This window comes from Homalodisca vitripennis, chromosome 1, assembly GCF_021130785.1.
Source record: "Homalodisca vitripennis isolate AUS2020 chromosome 1, UT_GWSS_2.1, whole genome shotgun sequence".
NCBI classification, from domain to species: domain Eukaryota; kingdom Metazoa; phylum Arthropoda; class Insecta; order Hemiptera; family Cicadellidae; genus Homalodisca; species Homalodisca vitripennis.
This window is the reverse complement of record NC_060207.1, coordinates 45381141-45406807: the sequence shown is the minus strand read 5'-3', so window position 1 is coordinate 45406807 and position 25667 is coordinate 45381141. Positions and strand designations below refer to the sequence as shown.

The 25667-nt window shown below is 32.9% G+C and overlaps 1 protein-coding gene across 1 annotated transcript in view; it reads right to left on the bottom strand.

Annotated features, from left to right (window-relative positions):
- Window positions 1-6517: 6517 nt before the first annotated feature.
- LOC124360597 overlaps window positions 6518-25667 on the bottom strand; it is a 61847-nt gene continuing 42697 nt past the window's right edge. Inside the window, exons 6-8 of the mRNA XM_046814346.1 lie at window positions 13084-13377; window positions 12725-13001; window positions 6518-10174 (exon numbers count right to left, since the gene is read on the bottom strand). Coding sequence (XP_046670302.1) covers window positions 9237-10174; window positions 12725-13001; window positions 13084-13377 — 1509 coding nt within the window. The 3' untranslated portion in view covers window positions 6518-9236. The remainder of the gene's footprint in view (window positions 10175-12724; window positions 13002-13083; window positions 13378-25667) is intronic.

Genomic DNA, 25667 nt, shown 5'->3' with positions numbered 1-25667 from the left:
TCAATAATCCAAAAAATATAGAAACATGAGAGAATGAAAGTGAATAATGAAGAATTAATTACAAAATTCCTGAAGCAACGGTTGATTGTGTGAATTCGTTTGCACGAAAGCTTCATCATATTCGAAATGAAGTACTGGTAAGTAAAGAAGTACGGCCGGCAGATATCAGACACTCAGCTGTTCTCGTAGTGGGCCCAGGAGACCCATGAAGCCGCGCACCCAACAACTTACAGACTTTTATTGCCTCTCTGATCAACTACCCTTTGTGTTACAAAGTTTCACCCGCCTTTATGTCCGTGTTACAGGTAGGCTAATGGTGAATAACGCTTTAACTTTTCCAATCTTACAGTTTCTCTGTGATGTTATGAGTGAATTTAGGAATCTGGGATATGAAGGTTATTATAGGATTGACAGAAAAGTATCCAATATTTAAACAATATTTCTTTTGAGATAATCGATTTAAACTGTGATAAGTGATTAATGAGCTTTTCTTGTTAACAACATTGGCAGTGGCAAAATTACCAATAAGAAAACAATTAAGTAGCGCAATGAAACACGTAATGTGGAAGTATGATATAATATTATTGCTACAAAGATAATACCGTACTTGATCGCATTCAAAATTCATTATAAGTTACCCTAGTTTACTATCGTTAAACTCGTTTCCTTCTAAAATTATGGAAAATAAGTGTTCCGCATGTTCTGATAATCAGAATCTCAAATCAAGGAATCGTAGTTTAATAATAAAACATAGATTTATAGTTTCAGTATGAAAATATGTTACCTTGGATGATTTGGGATATGCCATGGTCCTAGATAATGAAGTTTTGTTTCTGATAGAATTATTTATTTGCATATATGTGTTTAGGTAGGAATAATGGTTGTATTCTGAGAGAAACCGAGGTAGGTTACTGTGTCTACATCAGACCGTAACAGCTTACTAAAGTTTCTTACGTATTCGGGCATACCGGTCAGTAAACAGGGTACAGTACATCGGTCACACACTTCCTTGCAATTCGGATTCTACTGGTGCAGATAGATAAGTCAAATTTATGCTTAATTTTCCCTTATGGACTTAAGGATCGAATGTCGGCATATGAATAATTATTGCAATGGGAATGTTATTACATGAAACCCTTGAGTACCAGATAGTTAGTTATCTTACAGATCTTTCATACCGGACACTTAATAAAGCAAAAGACTCGGAATCTGTAGTATTACACACACTCACACGCGCGCGCGCGCACACACATACACACACACACACACACACACACACACACACACACACACACACACACACACACACACACACACACACACACACACACACACACATCTTTCTAGACGAATATAGAACTAACTCATAAGAAGAATTATAGTTTTTGAGTTTTTTTTAAAGAATAACTCATGAAAAGGTCTAACCTTGAAACTTTAATTCACGTGATTACTATAAGTAATTCACATTTTTATTGGTCCTTTTTGAAGAATTAATGTCATCAATTAATTAAAATTGCTTAAATATTTTATTTTAAATAGGCTACCTATAATTCCCCGTAAAGATCAAAATATTTTTCTGTCTAGTTATTCTGACCTTAAAAGTCTATCTATGGCTTCGAAGTAAGAAACCACAACCAAAATGGATTGCTCCTCCCTACAGGTTGAGTGTAACAGGATCAACTCCAGTAGTAAATAACAGAGGCAATCCTCACGTGTACTGCATTGATGATGGAAATGTTGCAGGTACCTCTTTTAGCCAGTACTTCCTGAATTTAACCATGCTGTGTAATTTACAACTTGCTTGAAACCAACCAAAGTGATTCATTTATTGCTGTTAAAATGAATCAGTACAGTATAAATCCGATTAAGAAAATGTGTGTATTCTAAATCAATCTCCATAGATTTCCATAAATTTTGTGTAAAGTCTCTCAAATGAGATTTTTAAAATTTTACTGTATGGAAATCTACGTCTGTAATCGTAAACGTCTAGCAGTATTTTAGGTATAAAACTAGCTAAATTCAATATATAATATTTTCAATAATCTAAATTTCAAAAGTTATAAATGAAAAGTATCCTGTTTAGTATAACAATGAGTAACAAAACTCACAAAATCTGAGTACACGTGTACCAAATTTTAACAATCTTCCTCAAACTGGTAACGAATAATAAAAAAAAACATATTAGACATACAGAACGTTATCTCATTCATTTATTTTATGTATCAATAAAATATCTGAAATATTTGTAGCTCGCTATGAAACACTTCGATAAGTAGGTATCAAATGTACAATTTCTTGGGGATATTATTCACACGTTTTATTATTTTAAAACTAAGCTGTATGCCGTTACAAAAAATTTTCTCTAGCAACCCGTTTTGCATACGTCTTTAAACATTTTTAAAAGAGGTGCACACATATTGTAACGGGTACGATGGAAGTGTCATATGGATGGGATACTTATCTCAAGTAATTAAAATTTTCAGAAAAGCCTATCACGAGTTATATGGTTAGTCTGTTTATTAAGTATTTAAACTTTTGGAACAGCTTATTATCTTGTTTATATTACATAAAAAACGTAATTTAAAAATATTTTGTTGGTTTGGAATTCGATCTGTAATGTATAGCCTATAGGAGGTATTTATTTAGTTGTTTAGAACTACTTACTATAGTTTATCACTATACTACTAGTTTATTATTAATTGAAGAGAGTAAAATGAACATATGTGGTTTAATACTAAGTGAAGTAACCTTCACTATTCTATCTGGTTGAACTTTAACCATAACATTAGGGTTATCTATGTTCCAGCCCTATCTTTGTAATTAGTTAGGCTACCAGTAATTAAACAATAGCTTGTCGTTAAATTTATATCTCAACGGTTATTGTTACTTGTAACGTTTCGGTATCTTTGGCTCTAAATTCATATATGATCTTTAGTTACTAAAATATAATACATTCACGTTTCAGATTTCCACAAATCAACCTATTTTGCCAATCATCATCCAAAGATTAAATCTCTGTTATAAATTAAAAATTATATCCAAATAGTTCAAGTGTTCTGAGACCTTTAAAGTAATTAAAACTAAATTTGTAATAAAAAATCTTTTTATTTAAATATAGAAACATTTTGGTTATAAAAATTTATGAATATATGTATATACGCAGACACAGAGCATAATTGGAAAAAAATAAAAATTAACGAGCATTTAAATAACTTTTCACGTGTGTTTTTTTTATCTAACGAGGTTTTAAGGTTACAAGGCTAATGAAAAAAAGCACTAGAAAGTATAAAAGAAAATATCTATTTACAATAAAATACGACACTATTTTATGACAATTTTTATTTATTTACTTTTGTAAATTTTGTTTGCTGTGTTGTTATTTTTTATTATACCTTTTTGAAAACGGCAAAGCCGAAATATTAAAGGCAATTTTCATCAAAAAGTCTAATAATTGTGATACATACATATATACACACACTCATATGTATATATATATATATATATATATATATATATACATTTTACAATTTTATAGATACCCTTGATGAATACATCAAAATGTTACACAGAATATACAACGTTTTAATGTAGTAGCAGGGGTCATGAACTGTAATATAAAAAAAAATACTCAGAATTCAGAGCAGAAGCAATATCTTGACGTCATACATAATGGGGAATTTTTCTCTGGTATTGATAAAATTACACGACCTCTGAGCAAAACTTGAGTAGACCACGTATTTACCACTTTACCAGAAAGAATTGTTGTAATATCAACTGTTAAAAAATGCCTTGACAGATTACAACCTTTTTTTAAGTCAGAAAAATATAATTGTTGACAAAACTACGAAACAAAATTTATTGTTGATGACTGGAATTTTATTAGATATGATTTGATAGTCAAAATTGGGAGGTAGTTATACATAATGCCGATGTTAGTTATTCTGCAGCAATTTCTTCATAAACTGTATAAAATATCACTAAAGTAAATAAAAAAATTTTACTTTAATTTCTAACAACCCAAAATTAAACCAATTCTAGAAACTCACTTCGAAACTAAGACATATTATATAAAAAATATCAGACACAACCTTTTAATATTAGTTTAAAACTCCGCTTAAATATATACAGCATTATTATACATTCTTTGATTAAGTATTCTAAGTTCATATATTATAGAAATAAAATGCAGCTAGCTAGTGACCCCAAAAATGTTTTGGAGCGAAGTAAACGAAGTGGCGGGTCACTTCCCAGTCCAGGCTAATTGTGATAGCGGAGATACCGTGACCCCTGACCTTATTAAAAGAATGAGTCAATGATCAATTTAATACATTATTGCATCTGTTGGATTGTAATTGGCTGATGTCCTCAACAATTCAGCAGAGGTGGAGGACGCCAGCCACGGTGTAAATTCGGAGTTTACTTTAACAACTGTCGTTTACTTTAAGAAATGTTGTTAGAAGTATTATGGGACGACCAGCCCATGGTTGGGACTCTATAAAAGCACAGTTAATAAACAAAAATATAGAAACTCGTATAAAACCTATAGATCGTAATGTAAACCTCAGCATTCGGACTGGAACCTTCCCAAACGTATTCGAAATTGCCAAAATAATACAAATGGTTAAAGTGGGGTGTAAGCATATATGAGTACCTTTAGGCCAATTTTATTACGAAATAAATGATCTAAGATAATAAAAAAGTGTGTAAACATTTAATTAATTAATTGCCTTGAAAATAAAGAACTAATCATAAGTATACAGTTCGCCTTTAGAAAAAGTAAAAATACATCTGTCGCATTATTTGACAAGAATAATTAGTCGTAACTGAATTAGCTTTAAGAAAACAGTACTACAGATTTAACCAAGACATCCGACACGGTAAGTCGAGAAAACTACTTATTAAGCTAGAAAATATTGGTATAGTAGGTAATAAATATGATTGGTTCAGGAGTTACTTTGATAAAAGCGAGCAGGTTTTATAAATGGTGTTGTGTTAATAGTGATCCAGCGGAGGTGACGTAGGAAAGTCATACGAGGAAGTAACCTTTGTCCACTCTCATACAAGGAAGTAACCTTTGTCTACTCCTTTATAATACTATATAAAAAAATTCCTTTAAATAGTAAACTATTCCTCTTTGCGAATGAATGCACTCCTGTGCTGATCCGAGATGTAATCATAGATCACAAACAGATGGGTTCCACATATTCAGTGCTTAAAACAGCAACTCAAAAACTTGTTTACGCCTCATGCAAACAAGGATCGCCCATGGATCATATCGTATTTTGCCTACATCCAGTCGGTATTGCAGTACGACATTTTTACGGGGGCGGTGACTCTAAATCTGCATTAGAGCCGCTAGAGATCTCTCAGGGGGCGATACTTAACATTATTTTGAATAGATAATTCAAAATCCGTTACCGAATCCATTTACTTTTTACCACATTTCATGCACTTAATGTAAAGGCGTCTTTGCATCAAAACTATTTTATTATACATTAAAATTCATAAACCAAACATATTTGTTATATTCAACATAATTATACCAAAAGAAGCAGAACACACTTCGGTTATCAAGTCTTTAGAGTAAACGTCAATGTCGAATTATTTTATTCATTTCATAAATGTATCAAGCGAGGTAATTGAGGTGCGGCTTCCGCAGAGACGCTGATAAAACCACATCACATAAATTAACTGTGTGAATAACGCTCACGCATTATGCAACAAAATAAAATTTAAATGTTATATATGCAAATTCATAATGACTAAATAAATTAGAGTGGCATTTTAATTGTTAAATGATTAAACATCAAAATCATGGAAGAACACATTAATACTCGATATCAGCATTTAAAATTAAACTTCTATTATTAAAATAAAGCCTATTCGTATTCCTGTATTAAAATAATCTATAATAAACTGTTTTGAAATAATTACAATGTTTTAATTGTGTTATTCGTGTTCAGCAATAAAAACAATAATATTATATTTACAATTAATACGAATTTTATCACATTAAGCAAGATACAAGAATTTATTTTTAAAATATACAATTAAAAATTCAACCTCAAAGTAATATTAGGCTGTGACTGTAAGGTACAGTTTCTTCTATGAACTCTACTCCATACGCGGACATGTAGTCTTTATGGGGAGAATTGTTAATGTAGATAATATATACATATAATGTACATATTGTAGTAAAACGTTCATATTTTTATATTTCCTAATTTTTGTGTCGACCCGGTAACCAAATTACCTAAATATCCTACTTTAAACTCATATTTTACTTTTCTACGTCTTTTAACTGGAGACATTATTAAAAAAGGATGTGACTTCATATGATAAAAAAAAAAACCTTCATGGATCTTTAATTTAATATTTAAAGATGGCAGTCAGAAATGAAACCTCTATTACTTTAGACTGAGCGGCAAGGGACAGTCAATTTTATTTTTATTTCGCCTGCTTACTCAAGTTAAGAAATTAAGGAAATTTGCGAATAAAAAGTGATGAATCGCTATCATCGAGTAATGTTAAACTTTTATTTCTACTATACTTCAATTACAAATACACTTTGAGTTACAAATTGTACGGTATACCCTAGCATTGCACAGCCTGTGGAAACATATGATACTTACACTATAATACTGCACGTTAAAGTATATGATTTTGTAACTTAAATTGTAAAAGATAAATCAAATGAAGTCAACGAGGTGTTGTAAAGAAAAGTTCGAGACAGTTTCAAACAAATAACAATTCCACGTTTTTAACTAATACAATAATGCTAATGGCTAATAAATTGGTTCAGAAATCGTTAATATAGTTTGGTAAATGTTCTAAAAAATAAAGAATACAATGTTATTACACAAATTTAATGATCAAGGAAAAGATTGCTAATAAAAAGTAAGTTGAATAAATGAATTTGTGTTGCGTGTATTAATGCAAATAAGAACGTAATTGGCATATAAAGGAGTATTTTAGGCTTGAAAGATCTTTTAGATGATTGATTGAACAGGATGTATTATCCAATTTGTGCATTAATATTGAGTATTGTTGAAATTGTTTGTTTCTCCAGTATCACAATATTACAAAGTGGCAAGACTACATGTAACGTAACAGGCTTCACTGAAGTTGCATGTAACTTAGCAAGTTTTTACGAGTAGTTTAATTAATTCTAGAGATTTACTACAGATAGACATACTGACGGAAAATATTTCATACGGAGAAGAAATCTAGAGTGTATGCATTATCATTGTACTCAGTGTTGCCTATAAATAAATTTTATCTTCGTGAAAAATGTCAAGTCTAAAGGTCAGTTCGATCTCAAGATTTTTCTTGCCCATCGAGGAATAATAATGGATTATCATCTTCGCTAACGCTCATTCAATATGAGAGGAAAAATAGAAGTCGATAGAAAGAGACGATACTGATAAAATGGGAAAAGTCTGTTTTCTGTTAGCAAATCTGTAATTTATATTTACTTAAATATTACAAATGAACAGTCATCTGTTCATAAATTGTTAAACTCAATGTCAAACAAATCATGTAAATACTCAAAGCACAATTTGAAAAATAGTGTTAGAAAAGACAACTTTGTTATATCACTATGGTTTTTTTTTTCATAAATACAGTACAAAAATGATTTTTTTCACAAAATGAAATATAAATAAAATATACCACATTAATTTTATAACAATATATATTAGTGGAGTAAAATATTAAACACGAATTTATTACATATTATATAAATTTATTAGATAAAGTTAGTAGTCCTTATAACTATTTGTAAATATATTGGTTATCTAAGATATTGTATCAGGTTGAAACATTTAAGGACACCTGAATTACCTTAATTTGAAAAAATAAATCAGAATTGAAATAGATTTTTTATTTCCAGGCTCTCATCCTGGAGTAACCATAGGTACATCATAAGGACGAGAAACCGTTCTTTCATGCAAAGAAAACATTATTATTTAAATTCCCATTCACTACCAGTTCAATCTTTTTATATTCATTTATGTGAGAGTGATGGAAGAAGCGTAGGGTAGAGTAATTGATTCGGTTGATACATACTCATTTTTGGTCTTCATATAAAACCCAATTTGTTAAAACTGGTCTCGAATGTCAAAGTTTATTGTACTTTGTATACTTATACGTATTTATGTCCTAAAGAGCTTTTCACATTCTTATCAAAACGATGATGGTAAAGGTAAGCGAATAACTTCAAACTAAAAAGAAAAGAAAAGATAAAATGTCACAACTATTTTTCGTATAAAAATGAGAAGTGCGATAAGTGTTGATTTGAAATGAAGTTATACGGAATCCATTTGGCTTTATTATTTGGCAGTGTTTACAAGACCGATAAATGATGTGGACAGACAAATAAATCAGTTTTAAAGCTTACTCATGTCATATAACAATAATTAATTTTATACATTTTGATCAAAATTGTCAGTAACTTAGTTTAAGAACTTTTTAGTTGAAATATAATTAAAAATTAATTTCTAATACAATCTTAGCAATAGCATTAGTGTAGAACATTTTAACATTCAATGGGAGATAGTAAAAGTTTTTTTATCATTCCACCTGTCTACTTTAACTTTAGGCGAGAGAGGGTTTTTAGTAGCTGGTGTAACTAGGTAAATACGTCATTTATGTCTAATTTACTTTATGTCATGATCAGTTCTTTTTTTAAGCTTTTCTTAGCTCTTAGATTGTACTTCCTAAGCACTGTATTTTTGTTTCACACTGTCCCAATTCTGCAGCCAGCTACAACTTCCACTATTTCCTCTTCTTAAATGAATGAGGATTATTTCGTTTTGTATCAACTAGTCAAAATAGTTCATGCTAACATGTAAGAGTAGTTTTAATACTTTAGAGTAAATGATCATGTGGTTAGTTGTAAGAATAGCAAGAAATGGCGCTAGTGTTGTACTGTTAAATGATATAGAGATATATCATTAAACTTGCTGTCTGTTAGGTATAAAATATTTGTTCTAGTTCCATACATTAAATGTTCAATGGTTGACATTTCAGTTTTAAATAAATACAATATTGAATGCATCAGGTCTAAAACTGTAACATAACTAATTAAATTTTGAAATTCTCTGTCAAACAGATATACATATTTTTTAAATTACAATATTGCTGTCAAAAATTATTATTTTAGTTCACTATAAATGTTATTGAATGAATTCCCTTAAACTACGAATAAAGACTAGATTACTGTATTGTAGAATGAACTAAATGCAGCCATTACCCCAGCAGCCACACCAAGGCACTTTACCACTCTCTCTCCCAGTAGTACTCATCTTCCTCCTACAAATACTTATCCTACTACTCAGATCACTGTTACTCCTCTCCCTCTCACTGGTAGCATCATAACCAGTACCGTCGTGGTCGGACGTGGTTCTACTCAGGATGCCTCCAGATTTGTGTTTGAAGTAAACCGAGGAAGGTCTTCTTCTACCCAGCTTATGAGGTGAGTCTTGATCTGAAGATGACGTCTCACAGTTCGCTTTCCTGGACTCCGCACTCATCTTCGATATCTTTCGAGAGGGTTTCCGCACCGTTCTCCTCGCGGTGTTTGGTGAGGGAGGAACACTGTTTGGGCCGAGTGCCTCACCCTCCGAAGTAGCGATCCTGGCAGTGGGAGGAGAACTGGCGCATCTGGTAATGTCCGGTGAACCGCCCAGTGACATGGTGCCCATCACACTGTTGATCCTCCTCAGACCCGGAGGCTCTGTCGTCTGGAACGGCGATGGAAACAGGAAAGGCGATTCTTGGAAGATGTTGGGAGTGGATGCGCTGACATTGCTCATGTAGGAGACCTGGCTCTCCGTAGTGTTCGGGACTACAGGGATGGAGGGGACTGAGCCGCACGTGAAGGGGTTGGTGTTGGCGAGGGACACCCTAGGAGACAATGTGGCCTGTGCGGAAGTAGGGAGTGGGGGAATAGGAGGAGTATCCTCTGACACAGGCTTCAACTGGACACTAATGTGAGACCGAAATGACTTTCTTCTGGCGAGAGATAGGTTTGAGATTTCCTCATTCCGCAGAACCTTGAGACATACCCTGCAGCCGTCCAGCCAGATCCACCGTGGTATCGTCAGCCGCGCCCTTATCCTGACAAGTCTCTCACCCGTGTCCACTCCTTTGTACACGCGGCGTTCCACAGGTCCTGCAATACCAATTACATATTATTACCTTAACACTAGCTCATCAAAAGTTTGTAAAGTTAAACCACAAGAATTCTTATAATGTTGAAATATTACAGCAACATCTGTCACATGTCACTCTTTCTAAAGGAAACTAGAATGTCATTAAATCATCAAACAAAATTTAGAAGCCTTTATTTTGAAAACGTTGAGCTGATGACTGAATAATTTAAAACAGTTTTTAGCATATTTAAATAAATTAAACAAAACAAAACATTGAAATTTAAAATAACTCTTACATCATATTTCAGTACGATATTTAGATATGGAAACCGTGTACATTGTAGATGCTTCTTGCTCATTGGATTTTAATTATTATCCATTATATAACATAAACTTAAATATTTACGTTTTATATTTTTGAAGCCTTTCGTTTTCAAGGAAAACATAATCACACCCACGTAGCTGAAACTAGAGTTTGTATTGAAAACAAACGGCCTAATTCAAATAAAATTTAATCATTGGAGTGTTTGATTTGAAATTAACGAGTACTGAAAACAGTTATTAAACACACCTGAAAAAAACAAGCACATTGCAATAGCTATGTGGCAGCCTTTATCCAGGGTTTGTCAAGGAGAATAAACAAAAAGATTTAATTTACAGAGCTAAAAAACTATGTTGCAACACAAAAGTCTGGATGAAATGCAATGAATGTATTCTTAAACCGAGGTTATCCTAGAAAACTATTAAAGGTGAAGTTTAACCAGAAGTAAACTACAAACAATTATAAATGAGAATATGGAGATCCGGAATAACAGTTTCAACAATTTTATCTTCCATATAACACCCTGAGAAATCTTCAGAACACCAATTCTTCAACTCAAATTTATTGTTCAAACATAACTTACCAGTCACAAACAATGAAAACAAATCATTACAAAATAAATGATCACATGTATGTAACAAACTCAGATGATTGTTTGTCAAACGTTGCAAAATTAATCTAAATTCAGCAGTAGCAAAAAAAAAAAATGTATTCTATCATGGGCAACCCGTCTCGTGAATTTTAAAAATATGATCGACCAAATTCAATGTAAAAATTACTCAGCAGATTATATTGGATCAACTACAAATACCATAATGACAAGAATGACAGGGCATAGATACAGTTACAAATTGCTAAAGAAACATATCACTCATCTAAGTCATAATGATTCGTTTGAAAATGCATATATTTTGCAACACCTATTCAGCAAGTCCATTAAAATTCTAATGATATTTAACTCAAAAAAATTCTATAAGGGCACCAATTGGTATTAAAGAGCAAAATTCAACATGAAATAAAGTTTAGATAAAAGCCGAAAAAGTCAAAAGGTTTATAATTTCACCTGGATAAAATATTTTGTCAGTGTTATCCGTATTCACTGTTTATTTACTTTAGTTCTCACTACTTTCTTTTTGTTATACATTTTATACAATTTATGCATCTTATGACAAGTTCTACTAAAATATAGTACCAACGATTCCATAAAATGTTACATTAAATTACTTACTTCATATTTCTATTCCTTTATAGACATATGAAGTAATAATATAGAAGGATATTCTTTGATCTTGTCTAAATTTGGATATTTATAAAAATGCAAGTAATCACACTAAGAAATATAACACCTGTCTGGATACATATTTCAGTGGCTATTTACATCGAGGCAGGCAACACTCCTCTTACAAATTAAAAAGTACCTAGCGGTACGCTAAACTTCGTAGTAGTCCACTTAAAAGATTTTAAGCTGCTTCTTATAGTTTTTTGGCAAACATAAGTCACCTGAGCTTTCAATGTAATCTATTATTCTCCTTAGCAAAAATCGTTTATTGTTAAAAATGTCAGGCCTTTGAAGTCCATGAGCGGAAAATTATGTCCCTTATGAGCCTTAGTGAAATTCACATAAGTATTAATAAAGTTGTAATCGTTATTATGAATGTATTTAAATACTGACGTATTCGGATAATTGTTTTTACATTTTGCAATTGAAAATCAACTAAAACTTGATTATAAATCTCTACAACATTTTCAGAGTGTAAAAAATTGACAAAAGACGAAAACACTTTCTTGATGTAAGATAGCGTATCTGTTTTTGGGATAATAAAAACTGTTTAAGAATCTGAACACGATTAAATTTAACTACACTCAAGAAAATAAATGCTATTATGTAATTACGTGATGATAGCTATTTAAATTGTAAGTAAACGGTTTTTTCTTGAATGTACAATCTTGTATTCAAGGAAACAAGATATATTTTGTGTTCATCAGTCACAAACCTAATATTGCATCAGCAATCACCAAAGTAGAATAAAGTGTTTGGGTTGATGCTACCAGTATATTTAGCCCTCAGAACATTTTATTTCCATAATCCTATTATCGTTTAAACCTTCAATCTTCAGTAATAAACTTTAAACAAAGAATAAAAGCATGTCTAAAAATACAAAATAACCACCTAATGTGAAGAGCAAGCTAGAGTTTACTCGCAATTCACAAAAATGTAAAACGTAATAGTAGGTATCAGCCATCTTACCTACTAGAGAACCAAAGTGAGACAGGACAGTGGCCACAGCGTCATCTGTGACGTCATGAGGAACACCGGATAGTGAGAGAATAGTGGTTCCGGCAGACGCGTCTTCCAGACTAATTGGAACTCCTCTCAGACTCAGAGGTGTGCTGAGGACGGTATCAGCGTCTTGCTGAGCCGAGAAACTGAGGTAACAGCTGCCGCCTACTAGTCGGACACCCCGCAGAGAGTGCATCAGCTGGGCATTCAACTGGTCTGACAGCGCGTCTATCACCTCCTGCACCTGGTGATAACAGAAAATCCTCGTACTGCAAATGTTTTTATTTACTTGTTGTGATATATTGGTGAAAACTTGAGAAACTAACTGAAAGATTGCTCAGCTGAGAGTCGACGACCGGGAAGACCAGTGTGAAGGGCTGGACGCAGTTGAGTCGCAGAAAGCTCGGGGCAGGACCGTTGTAAGCCTCACACTGGGACGTCCACTGTGGAGGATCGGTGGCGGGGAAGTCCGGACACGGGTAGCTCCCGGAGGTGGTGGTGGTGTGCTGGCTGGTGGCACATGTGAAGGTGTCCTTGGTCGGATCCCCACTGTGGGTGTAGGACTGCCGCCTCTGCAGAATAGCCGTGGTCACCACCTCTGAGCCGCCAGGAGTCAGCACCTGATCCACAACAAGATCAACTACTGTACTTGAGTCATAACGACTGTTTTTACCAAACTATAGCATAAACAATTTGGATCCTCTAAATGATTGCCGAATCTTAAGTTAACTAATAAAATGTGTGATTTCATACACACAAAATAGGACATTTTAAATACAGTTAAACAGTCACTGCCACTGGTATTCTTATTTTATATAATTATATGAAGGTTCATGTACGTCAGTCTGCTGGTTAACTTTATTTGTCTGGTTAGATGGATATAATTGATTGTTTGTGATAAATAAGAGATTAATTACTTTTGACATTTCGCACTCTACTATATCACAGCCGATATTTTGATGACTATATTGAAAGGCCGATCCCCTTTTAAGAATTGTTCTTCCCGTGTTTATAGGCCTGTGCGAGGGTTTTATCAAAGGGTAGAACGGGGGGAATCGATACAGAACAAAGCCGATAGTACTGAGTGCTACTGCCTCAGTCTTGAAACCGATTTGAACCTGCTCTATTTCTAACTCAGATCCAAAGTCCGATGTCTTAGAACGCTCGGCCATCGACGCTCCCAATGTGGGCACCAATCCTACTCGGAGATCTCGATACACAATACTGGAGGTCCGTCCGCTACACCAAAATTAAGGTTTTCGTCAGTATTTAAAGCTACGCATTCCAATACTTGTACAGCTGTAAAAAACAAATTGTCTTCTGAAAGAAGTTATTATCCGTTCAATTAGTCAAAAATGATTGAAACTTATAATATCTATGCACTCGAATTTAATAAAATAGTTTATTAAAGCAGGAATGAGTGTTTTTACTGACAATGCCTTTTTAACTTGAACGATCTCTTAGCAAGGTGTTTCGACATCTCAGAGGACAGATTTTGACGTTTGGACCTCACATTTCAGCTGTTTGGATTGTCGTGCTACTATACAAACAATAGTCCTGATTCCTAGCCATCAGCCCTGGCCATGAGTCAAGCCGGTCTACATCAGGGTTATCCGTGAAAGCCCCCTATGGACTTAAATAATATCGTAGATTTAATATGACTACTGATTTAAGATATGCGGTACGGCACAGTAAATACGTCACTCTTCTTGTCCATCTATCTTGGAGTTGGGTGAATTTCAATTTTCAGGATTAGTGTTGTAGGAGTCAGCACTCTCTTCGTCATTCTTTTATTCTCCTATTTCCATTATTTTACTACTTTGTATGATTTATATTTCTAGCGATGAAAAACACTACTCCCATTCTTTGTCCATAAAACATTATAACAGTACATGTGATATAAATATCTAAACACCACACGTCTATACATATAAACTCCATACTTGAAAAATTATATTTATAATATTAAACTAGAGATTTTTTATTTACGGTTTCTTTAAAAATTAACCCGCGAAACCTTAATTATTTTATAAACTAGTTAGAAGAAAAAAGCATTTCAAATATAATTGTAGCATGCTTTTCTAGTTGGATACTGTGGTATATAATCGACTGCTACTATCGTAATAGATTGTATGTAGGTGTATATTACTAAATGTATTTAGTTGAGTCACAGGCGGCTCAATTGCATGATAGTACTAAAAGCTTCCACTTAATTTTAAACGGTTTGATTCTTCAATTTAATAACTTTACTATTAGATACATGATGTTGTAATTTAAGATGATGAATGGTCGTTATTTAAAAATATATAATGTTTTTAGTATACCTACGACTAATTTAAGCCAACATAACTGAAAGATCCGGATGGTTGCCCCAATGGTAACCAATCAACCACTTCAAAAATAAAGCATCAACAGCAAATGATAAAACGGCATCCAAATGAAGGATAAACTATTGTTAAACTCAACTTAATAAATCCCACAGTTTGATGAGGGTTCATGTAATTAGAATTTCTGGACTAATTCTTCTGGATTCTTATTAATTTACTGAGATAAAAGTTGAAATGTATATATCTATTACGAGTATTTCTAGCTAAAATATTTCAAAACACCAAAATTTAGTTGTAACCCATAGTCTAACTGCTCATTTTACAATAGGCAGAAACAGGAGGATCATAGGATCTCGGCAGGGGGCAAACGGTGCCGTTGGTCCATCTAACGAATTACAACTGCCACGGAAAAAAAGAAAATCTCTGAACATACGATTAAAAATTTTAATGCTTCAAATTTCTAAAATATTCGTAAAATTCTGCCATCGAGTTTTAAGTGGACATTCCTATTATCCCGTAAATGCTACACCAAGAAACAAATTTGATCTTCAGTACAAGAATCCGATATTTTTATCTTTTAACTCTGGAGTTTCGTGTTTCGAATGTGGATGGTAATATCTTATAATGGCCATTGTTCTGCGTGAGGAATGTTTGGAACAAAATTTGAAAAATGGGTTAGCTTTGATGCTCTTTTAGTAGTGGAGGAAATCGGCGCAAGGTCATCAGTACTAAATCCAAGGTCACCGTTTAGGGATCCACTAAAGTCCCTTACGTACAGATGGGAAACGAGACAAATCTCGTACCTTTAGATTTTTGTGATTAGTATCACTTTATTTCTCTGTATAATGTAACTACTAATGTACCATACTAAAATCTACCTCAAATTGGATATTATTTAGTTACGCTAAATAAAAAAACGAATAAATAAAATACAATCCAGATTACAATCAATAGAACTTTTTTACATACTACTAAAGTTGCAAGTGAGATATATATATTCTACGTGCCAACATAAGAAAATATCATTCATGAAAGATGAACGTTACGTCGGTTTTATGAGCCAACCAACGCACTATGTCTGTTTGCATTTATCGTATTGGGATATAATGTTCCTCTTCATTATCAATTCTATTGCAAAATGTAATAAGACTGCTGACTTCGTAGTTACTATCCTATCAAGAGTAGGCTCAAGCTCATGAATGAGCTATACACACAAACCCATGAATGAAGCAAGGTTTAGTAGTACTATAAGTCGAGTGCCAAAGAAAAAGGGCAATGTTGGGTTGGTAACCGGAGAAGAAAGAGATCATTGGGAGCTTGTGCCAAGCTTGTACAACAATAGCCTCTGTGACTTTTGGCAAATGCCGCCCAATAACACACGAGGCGACGTTTACACGGCCTGCGAGACTTGGACAACTTTATATTCTTTGTCTTTGGCTCATGGATAGTCTGTCTTAAAAATCAGTGTTACCTTTTGAGAGGCTATAATTTAAAATTTCAAGCTTTCAAGAATTATACCATTAATATATTTTTATTAAAGTACCTATATTTTCGTAAAAGCTGTCATCAGTCTTAATAAAAAAATTTACTCTGTACTACATATTGCGTAATATTTTATCTGTAGGTTGATATAAATACGAGTAGTTTTACAAGGATCTTCTGCTTGGAAAAGAATTAGTAGATGTTAAGTTGTTATCCAAAATACAAGAAATGCATTAAAATTATTGAAAATTTCCACAAACAAAACAGGAACTAAATGTGGTACCGTGTTCTTCTAGTACCAATGTTCTTCATACTAAATGTGGTACTTCTAGTACCGTGTTCAGTATCAGAAAAGCTTTAAGATAGCACATTCATATGTTAACGTGCTAGTATATTCTATTCTACTTAATACATGTTCTACTTAACATAGCCTAATTATGGCGGCAAAGGTTTGATTCAATGCGGAATGTTGAGTTTAGCGCCATTTTAACCTTCCGCTTAGCGTAGTGGCTAAAATTTAAAGCTGTCACAGACATATGATTACCTGGAATCTGGAGTCTACGTTCGTATGAAAAGATCTATAAAAAGTCAAAAGTGTTCAGTATTAGAAAAGCTTTAAGATAGAAATAAAAATAAACTGAAATGTTAACTCCAGCATCGAAGAGTTCAAGACTTATTTTAAGACGTTATGCTGGGTGAAAATATTTCGCTGAGGCGTGTGGTTTAAGTATTTTGAACTAAAATAAACTTCACCCATAGTCGTGGGAGATAACGAAAACAAACATATAAAGCCAATGTTTAACCAATGGGTCCGCAGTTTATTGGTTGAAAACCCACGCTTACACCATAAATGCATGCATACTCCATAAACACCGACCACGTCCATTCGTGATCTCTTTTACACTCCCACTTTATAGCTGTTATCCGCAGCTTTGTACACAAATAGCCGTAGCAAGTAGCTTTTCAAATGGCACAGCACTCGTGAGATAAGTAATGGGCATTGATAGATGTTTAAATCGTAATGTCCGTGGAAACTTCTGTATTTTGCATAGTTAAAGATTTCAGTAGGGCTTAACTATTTTAAGATAGGAGAAAGAATTAATCCGTTAGTTTGAAAAAGTTAGTTTGTTAACTTTTGAATGCACTTATGATGAAATGAGTCCCGTGATAATTTTAAAGCAAAGTAGGCATATGTTAAGACGTTATATTTTAGGATTTAAGCGGAATCTCAACACAATCGTAGGCCTACATAGCCTACTAGTTTTTACTTGACTAGAACATAAAAATTCAACCAATCATGTATAATGTTTACGATTAAGTTAGATCCCTGAAAAAAATTTGCCTGCTTCACGAAGCACCTGGGTTATTGCACTCATTCGAATTCTAGGAAAGCATACATATATGCAAATGTGATATGGTACAGTGCAATTCCTCGCTATTTGATCTCAGTTCGTTATTTTTATCATATTCCCTAAGGTCAGTATAAGAACAATATAAAATTCCATAAAACTAATAAGTGTAGTAATCTCTCAACAGTGTAAAAACTCGATGCTCCCTCATGCTTTCTCATCCATGAAGATTTGCACTTTGTGTATGGTTCATTGGTTTGTGATTCCATATAAAATTATCAGAGACTTGATGCATTTGTTTGTTTCCTCAAATTATAGTCATTAAGGGAATGGCTCACTTGATTTATGTTATTTTAAATTACTAAAAATGTTCCTTGCAACAGTTTAAAGAAACCCAATATCGGATATGTTACGTGCACATATTAATAATTTTAAACCTTAATTAATTGTCATAACAATGTTAAAATAATATCCAGAATAGACTAAACTGGTTTAAATTGGACATTAGAGAAATCTATATTCGAAGTTACATAATATTAATGTCATATCGATACACTGCTACTCTTGAAACCGTAGAAATACATAATTTCAGTGGGTATTGTGAATCTGAATAAGTACGAACAAATCGGTCCAGGCCTCCAGGTAGTGTTCAACAGCGAACAGCATTTAATTTTTATTTCTATAGACTAAACCTTATAAATAAAATATTTTCTCCTTCTAAACGTAATTAAAGCATTTCTGTTAATTTATTAAATATTTTCTAATGAAGTACTTTGAAATATTACTATCGATGTTGATTAAAAGAACCACAGTATTGATTTTCATCGATACCTCGATAATGCTATGTATCGAGATATTCATCTACTATTGAGAATTGGAATTGGTTAGCATCGAACAGATGACCATACGAAACAAAATATTTTATTTATATAATTGTTTGCTAAAATCCATTTCTTGTGAGAATTTACGCAATGTTAAGTGAGTTTGTGCGGAGTGTTAGGGTCGCATTGTCCCTCTAGGGCACGATATAAACCTATGAATTCCATTTCATGTCTGTGTCTTTAATAGTTAGTCAATCAATCAGGACATCTATTTTTACTGGCTGATCGTTAGTGAAGCTTATCACTCGAAGGACTGGAAAGATGCATATCTGTTTCTCTGTCTGTCCACGCGGTATTTCGAAAACGAATTGATGTATAGACTTGAAAGTTTGAACGAAGTTCATTTCTATATAGGCAACACTTAGTTAATTGATGGTGCATGTCAATCCATGGGATTTGGTTGAGGATTATCCAATATTTTTACATTGGCCTTATGGGCAACCATGATGGCAACGAGAAAATAGTACAATGCACGCTACCTTAAAGAAGCCTGTTCAGCGAGACGTTCAGCGACGCCTTGAAATGAATTGTATATCAAAATAAAAAAATGTTTGTAATGTTTGTAAAATAAAGTAGTGACGTATGTTCTTAATAGATGCAAGGTTAGTTGAAAGATTTGTCTATTCCTGTTGGAAAAGTGTGTACTAATAAATCTTATGACAACATTTTCTGAGATTGCTGACGGATATATTTGACAAAACCAGTAACGAAATATTTAGTATGATTTAGTTAAAGGTTTACTTTAGTCTTCAAACACGACTTACTATAAGATGTAAGTGTTTTAATGATTATTCATGCATGATACTATTTGCGCTCTGTGTCTGTGTATTGTGTTGCAAATGCATTTGTCAATAGATCTCAAATTTTTGTCAAATTGTAAAATTTTTCTTCTCAAAAGTTCTGACCATAATTCTGTACATTATTAATTGGGTACAATTCACTCGAAGGATTTTCTTTAAAAGTACATATTTATTTGGTGCACATAAAGTAACTACTATTTTTTTAATGGACCTCACTAAAAGGCTTTTTAATAATTACAAATAGTGAACGAAAACCAGTTCCAAGCTGAATCACATTTGACGTTGCTGTTAGCAATAACTCCGTATTTTTATTATTCAAGCAAACAAGCGAAGATGATGCTGTGTTTAGAGAACCATGAGTTATGTTGTTGAAATCAGTTCAGGACTCAGTGCGTCATCTGCATCTTGTTTCTTTTGTGACTTCTATAGCTAACCATGCCTGTCGAGTGATTTCAAATACTACATGGAAATTTGTTAACATCACATCAATTTGTTACCTTGTCAAGGATGTTATAGTGAACACATTCCTAACGGGTTCGTTTTGTTATTGTTGTCTGACAGCTAGACCCTATTTTTGTGTAACAGAACTGAGCTACGGTTTACATACACATTTAGGCATTTTGATGTTTATGTTATTTGACAGTTAAATATTTTTTTATTTATTTATTTACTGAACCAACCAATGTATTTTTGTATAAAGTAAATATACAATAATATAATAAACTTAACCAAAGTAATTAAAAAGTAAAAATAAAAAAGTCAACTAAGGAAGTAATTACAAAAATTTAACTTAACTTAAAACAAGCAATAGAAAAAAGGAAGTAAGTAAGAAAATCAGGAATGTGAAACTGAAACTAGTACTTAGTACTTCAAAAACTTTTAGTTAAAAAACTTGTATTAAAGATTTTATTAAAGTTTTAATTATTCAATTCGCATTTTTTGGCATGCGTGCATTATGTGTACTTTGAATACTATAGTTTCAAATTTATTAGCGGATATAAGACGAAGATATTATACCATTTAAAACGTATAAAACTTGATTGGGAAATGTGGTGAAAAAGAACATCATGATAATTTTCTGGTAGTCATGATGAGTGGCAGAATAGGGAATTAGGGTCATAAAATAGTGTTCAGTTTGGTTCGTTTTTAATTTGAAGTTTTAATTTTTTTAAATTGTTTATTCACATGCCTTGAAGATGCCTTTCTTGAAGATGAGAAAAATAAAATGTGTTTACATCCCACGAGGGATTGTAGTGACTTAAAGTGGTATTTAGAGTGTCTTACAACTACGCCCAGAGAAGCAGGCTGAAGGTACGGATATGCAGTTATACACAGTATGCATATGACTAAAGGGAGTCACACATGTTTATGTATAAAAATATGATTTCCCTTAAGTAATATTTTCTCAAATTTGATTTCTTTAAAAATATAATAATGTCTTTGAGTCATCAATCAATAAAACACATCAGCCTCTTTCATAATTCATATACATATGCAATAAAAAGAAAATAATATTTTTCATTAACAGTGTTTCTCCCACAAATATGTAATATTTTTTTGTTTTCAGGGATGTTGCTCTGAATTAAAAAGAACTAACCCAACTAAAAAAAGGCTGCACCACCTAGAAGGCGAGATGGCTCACCATGTGCTATGCGAAAAGGGAGGTCGATATGGCTATGTACACAGACAGGCATTTTAAGTGTAGTGAAGTGTAAAATTGGCGGCCGGGCTTGTCAGACTTTGCTTCTATCGAACGAGCACAATGGTTCGGATACTACATACAGATGTCTAGACCCCACATAAAAATGAATGGCGTATCTTAAAAACCAACGTACCTAACCTCAAAATTGAAAGACTGAAAGGACTTCCCTAGGAAAAATCCTAGAAAATGCCTTAAATTCTTAAGCACATAAGGCTATATCACAGAAGTTCTAACATGTCTGGCGTAGTAAATAAAAATAATAAAAATACTTAAGATGAGTTGTTTTACATTCAAGTAAAGAAAATGACTAAGCTGATCTGTACCTTGGTGGAAGTATACTTCTGACTGAACGAGAACACCATGGAGAACAGCCTACACTGGTGACACCAACACTGACGTATCCAGGATCTCGTCCTGCCCCTGGGCATACACGGCACACCGACACGGACGGGCACACTCGAGTCCGCGGTGAGACTGTCCATGTAGCGCTCGATTTAGCCCATTGTATCGCCTCACACTAAATATACCAGAGTGCAGGTTGTTGTGGCACTGCTGTACACAGACGCTCGCAGACGAGTCGGTCCGGCCGCTTGTTCAACGTTAAGGTTACTGCTGTTCAGCTGTGTTTCTTGTAAACAAGGGAAACAGTTATCACTCCCCTATTGTTTGTTTCTTAGATGGTATTGCATCGATTAGGCTTCAGATTTGTGGTTTGCTCAAAACAAACCAAAGCGTTCGAGGTCTTCTGCACAGTTTGTATCGCAACACAGTGTATGTGCAAAGAAGATCCACTCCACACAGTTATATTTACTCAGGTTTTACTACAGTGATTATGAATTTTTCTTATCATAACTGATACGCTTAAGCTATAAAAAATTCATATTTTTATTCAAGAGTTTTTTCCAGGTATTACTAAATAAACTGCCCAAAATTCTATTTTATATATATATATATATATATATATATATATATATATGTATGTATATATATAAATCTTTCTGGAGTAGTCAATCATATTTTTAGTAATTTTTTTGTCTTTAATGAAGTTACTCTGATCTATTTAGACTAACTAACACAACTAAAACCAGAAATTTGACAAAAGTGTTTAAAATCTCACTTGTCAAAATCAGTAAAAAATATAAAAATACAAAAAAAATTAAGAAAGTGTAATAAGAGCTACTTGAAGTAAAGAGAAACACGAATACAAATTAAATATTTATTTGACTATTTAAACATAACCATAACTAAAACCCCCCCCGAATACGTCATGTAAAACAACAAAATGTACCTAAGTGTCCAATGCGAAAGTTTTAAAATGTAGGATATATGGTATTTTATTGTGGGAAATAGATAAATACAGTCTTCTGTGATGAACGATAAAAGTCCCTAAAAACAAAAGTGGCAACGAACTCACATAAAACAAAATTTAAAAATTGTATGACATGAAATCTTTGATGGTTCTAGAATAATACAAACTACAAAATTTGATTTTTAATCAGTTAACCATATCCTTGTTTTAAATGATTTAAAAGTTCCTTATCGAAAAATGCCTTTGATTTCTGCAAGGATGAGCACTCTGCCTCCCTCGTACTTACTCCAGCTGGTTTGAATACTGTTCGATAAGTAATAGCTATCGGAAGAGCACTCCTAACTGCTTACGGAACCTTATTTTTATCAGCAGCTTCATGCCGCAGTGTCTCTGCGTTTATCTGACACCCGCACTTAAGCACGAGATTTATAGAACTTAAATCATAATTGACATGTCTAAGAAATGTCTTCTAGGTATTAATATGAATTACTGAAGAATTAATTGCTATAAAAAACATTAAAAAAGGCATTAACTACGTTAAGAAATCCAGTCCAAATTCTCAATTCCTAACATTAAGACATGCGCTCCTAGTGTGATGATCAATAAAAATAACACATTGCATTTCTTGTAAAATAATAAACAGTATTATTATTATTTTTTATCACAGAATAAATAAGGAAAAAAGATACAGATATCATTTCTCAAATACGGCATATAGTGTAAAGACATCTTTAGTAGTCAAAATAATACTTTCAAAATTTCTTTTAAATTTGTTATATTTCAAATTTTGAGTAAGTGAATGAATAAGCTTATGACATAAATGAAAGGCACGATTTTGAAAGTGGTAAGTGGGTGTATTTACTAACAATATTCAGGGGAGGTATTTGACATTGATATTAAATTGCACAATTTGGATAGTTTTTTTCACTTTATGTAGCGATGATTGTAATTATTAAAAAAGCTTTGATAATACAAAAAGTAACGAATTTATATACTGAAAATACACTTTAGTGAGCGAGGTATCGTAAAAACCTTTAAACAATCATTAACAGAGAACCTGAAATGCCATTATTTTTAGAACAAAACAATATGATATAAAGATATCTATGAAAGGTAAATTCTTTCAAAAATAGAACCTGAACCAACTTAGTGTAAACTTAAGTAGAACTGGAGGCTCAAAACTTTGAAGGAGGTTGAATAAATTGCTGATAGTTCTTTATAATTTTGTGCGTTTATTAAAAAAAAATGACCTTGATACTCCAGTTCTATTTGAGTTTACTCTAGTATGAGCCATCTGATGCCACTCTCTAGTACATTAAACGGATTGGACTGGGTAATAAAACTCTTAAGGAGTAGAGAGGTCATAGAAAAGTTTGTCATCGATGATTAGTTGCAAAAGATATAGAAATATTTAACTGATTAAGCTTTTCTGAAGTTTGAGAATACTCAAAACTCGCCTCGTTTAAAATATGAACAATTTGATTTTAACTGATGTCTATATTAGGGAAACAAAACAAAATTAATACTGTATCAATTCTCAATACCGCTACTAAATACGGTGTCGAGTTCAAGATTATGCCTAACGTTTAAAAGACTGCAGTTTTTACTTTGTAATATGACAGATCATGTTGTTGGATGATCAGATGGATATACATCTGATATATATCAGATTATAATTCTGATATATAATCTATTATAATTATAGATATAAAAATTCTACAGAAAATGTATTGTTTTATTTCGATAATTTTGAAATAGTAAAACAATAATGAGATTCAAGAAACAAAGCAGTTTCAGTTTGTGAAGTTACCCATCAGTGCTTTATCTGGCATGTGCAAATATTTAGGAAACAGACAATATGCACGCAAAATACTTGATACATTAAAGGCCGAATTTAGATAATAGTTTACGGTCGCTTCTAAAGAGTTCGGCTGAACTACATACAATAGTTCTAGAAAGACAACAAAGAAGAACCATGTGATGACGCCATAAGTCTCTGAAAATAACCACTTCTGCCCATTAGGTATTTTGTATGATTGCCAGGTCTGCTCAGTTATGCGGACGAATGATAATTGTTCTCACTCTTCATCTTCTCTTGAGATACGTTTGTAAACCTCTTGGTAATAAATCTCAATCAACTTTGCTTGTTTGGTTTAGTAAGAACCTGCTATGCGGTGGACGAGATGTTAAAGCAACGTCTACAACTGTCTTCCACCGCTGTTGGAATGTTTCGGAAAACCAAAATGAACATTATTCGGGTTAAAAAATAAGTTACGAGTACTCTGCACCACATGTCACGTACATTATTCGCAGAGTTTACATAAAAACTGAAAATCCATGACTCATTTTATTCCAGAAATGTCCTGCGGCCAGAGATGCAGACAGGCAATAACACAGAAAAGAAAGCAACACAGTACCGGTAATGATGCGTCAGAGAACATCTGGCAAGATAATACGTTCATACTTTTGTTAATTAAGTGATGTTTCATACCATTGTTAAAACAATAAAAGTTCCAATGACCAACGGAACATAATATTCGCTGAAATCCAATGTTGTCACTGACTTTCAAAATTGACTTTCCACTCTATTATTTTCCTTTTTATTATATGAATAAACATCTCATATTCCTAGATAGTTAGTTTATCAATATATTTTTCCTTAAATTATCGAACTAAGTGGTGCCTTTACAATTAGAAAATGATGCTGCACTAACGCTTATCCAAATCCCATAATGTGACATGCACAATTATCGAACTAAGTGGTGACTTTACAATTTGAAACTGAAGCTCCACTAACGCTCATCCAAATCCCATAATGTGACATGCACAATTATCGAACTAAGTGGTGCCTTAACAATTTGAAAATGAAGCTGCACTAACGCTTATCCAAATCCCATAATGTGACATTCACAATTAGCGACCTAAGTGGTACCTATACAATTTGAAAGTGAAGCTTCATGCAAATTGTTCAAGTTAACAGGTATGTTCATTTTTAAAATAAGAGATACAGACATAATTTAATTTGTTCAGCCTCTCAAGTGATCGCTTGAAAATCAGTAT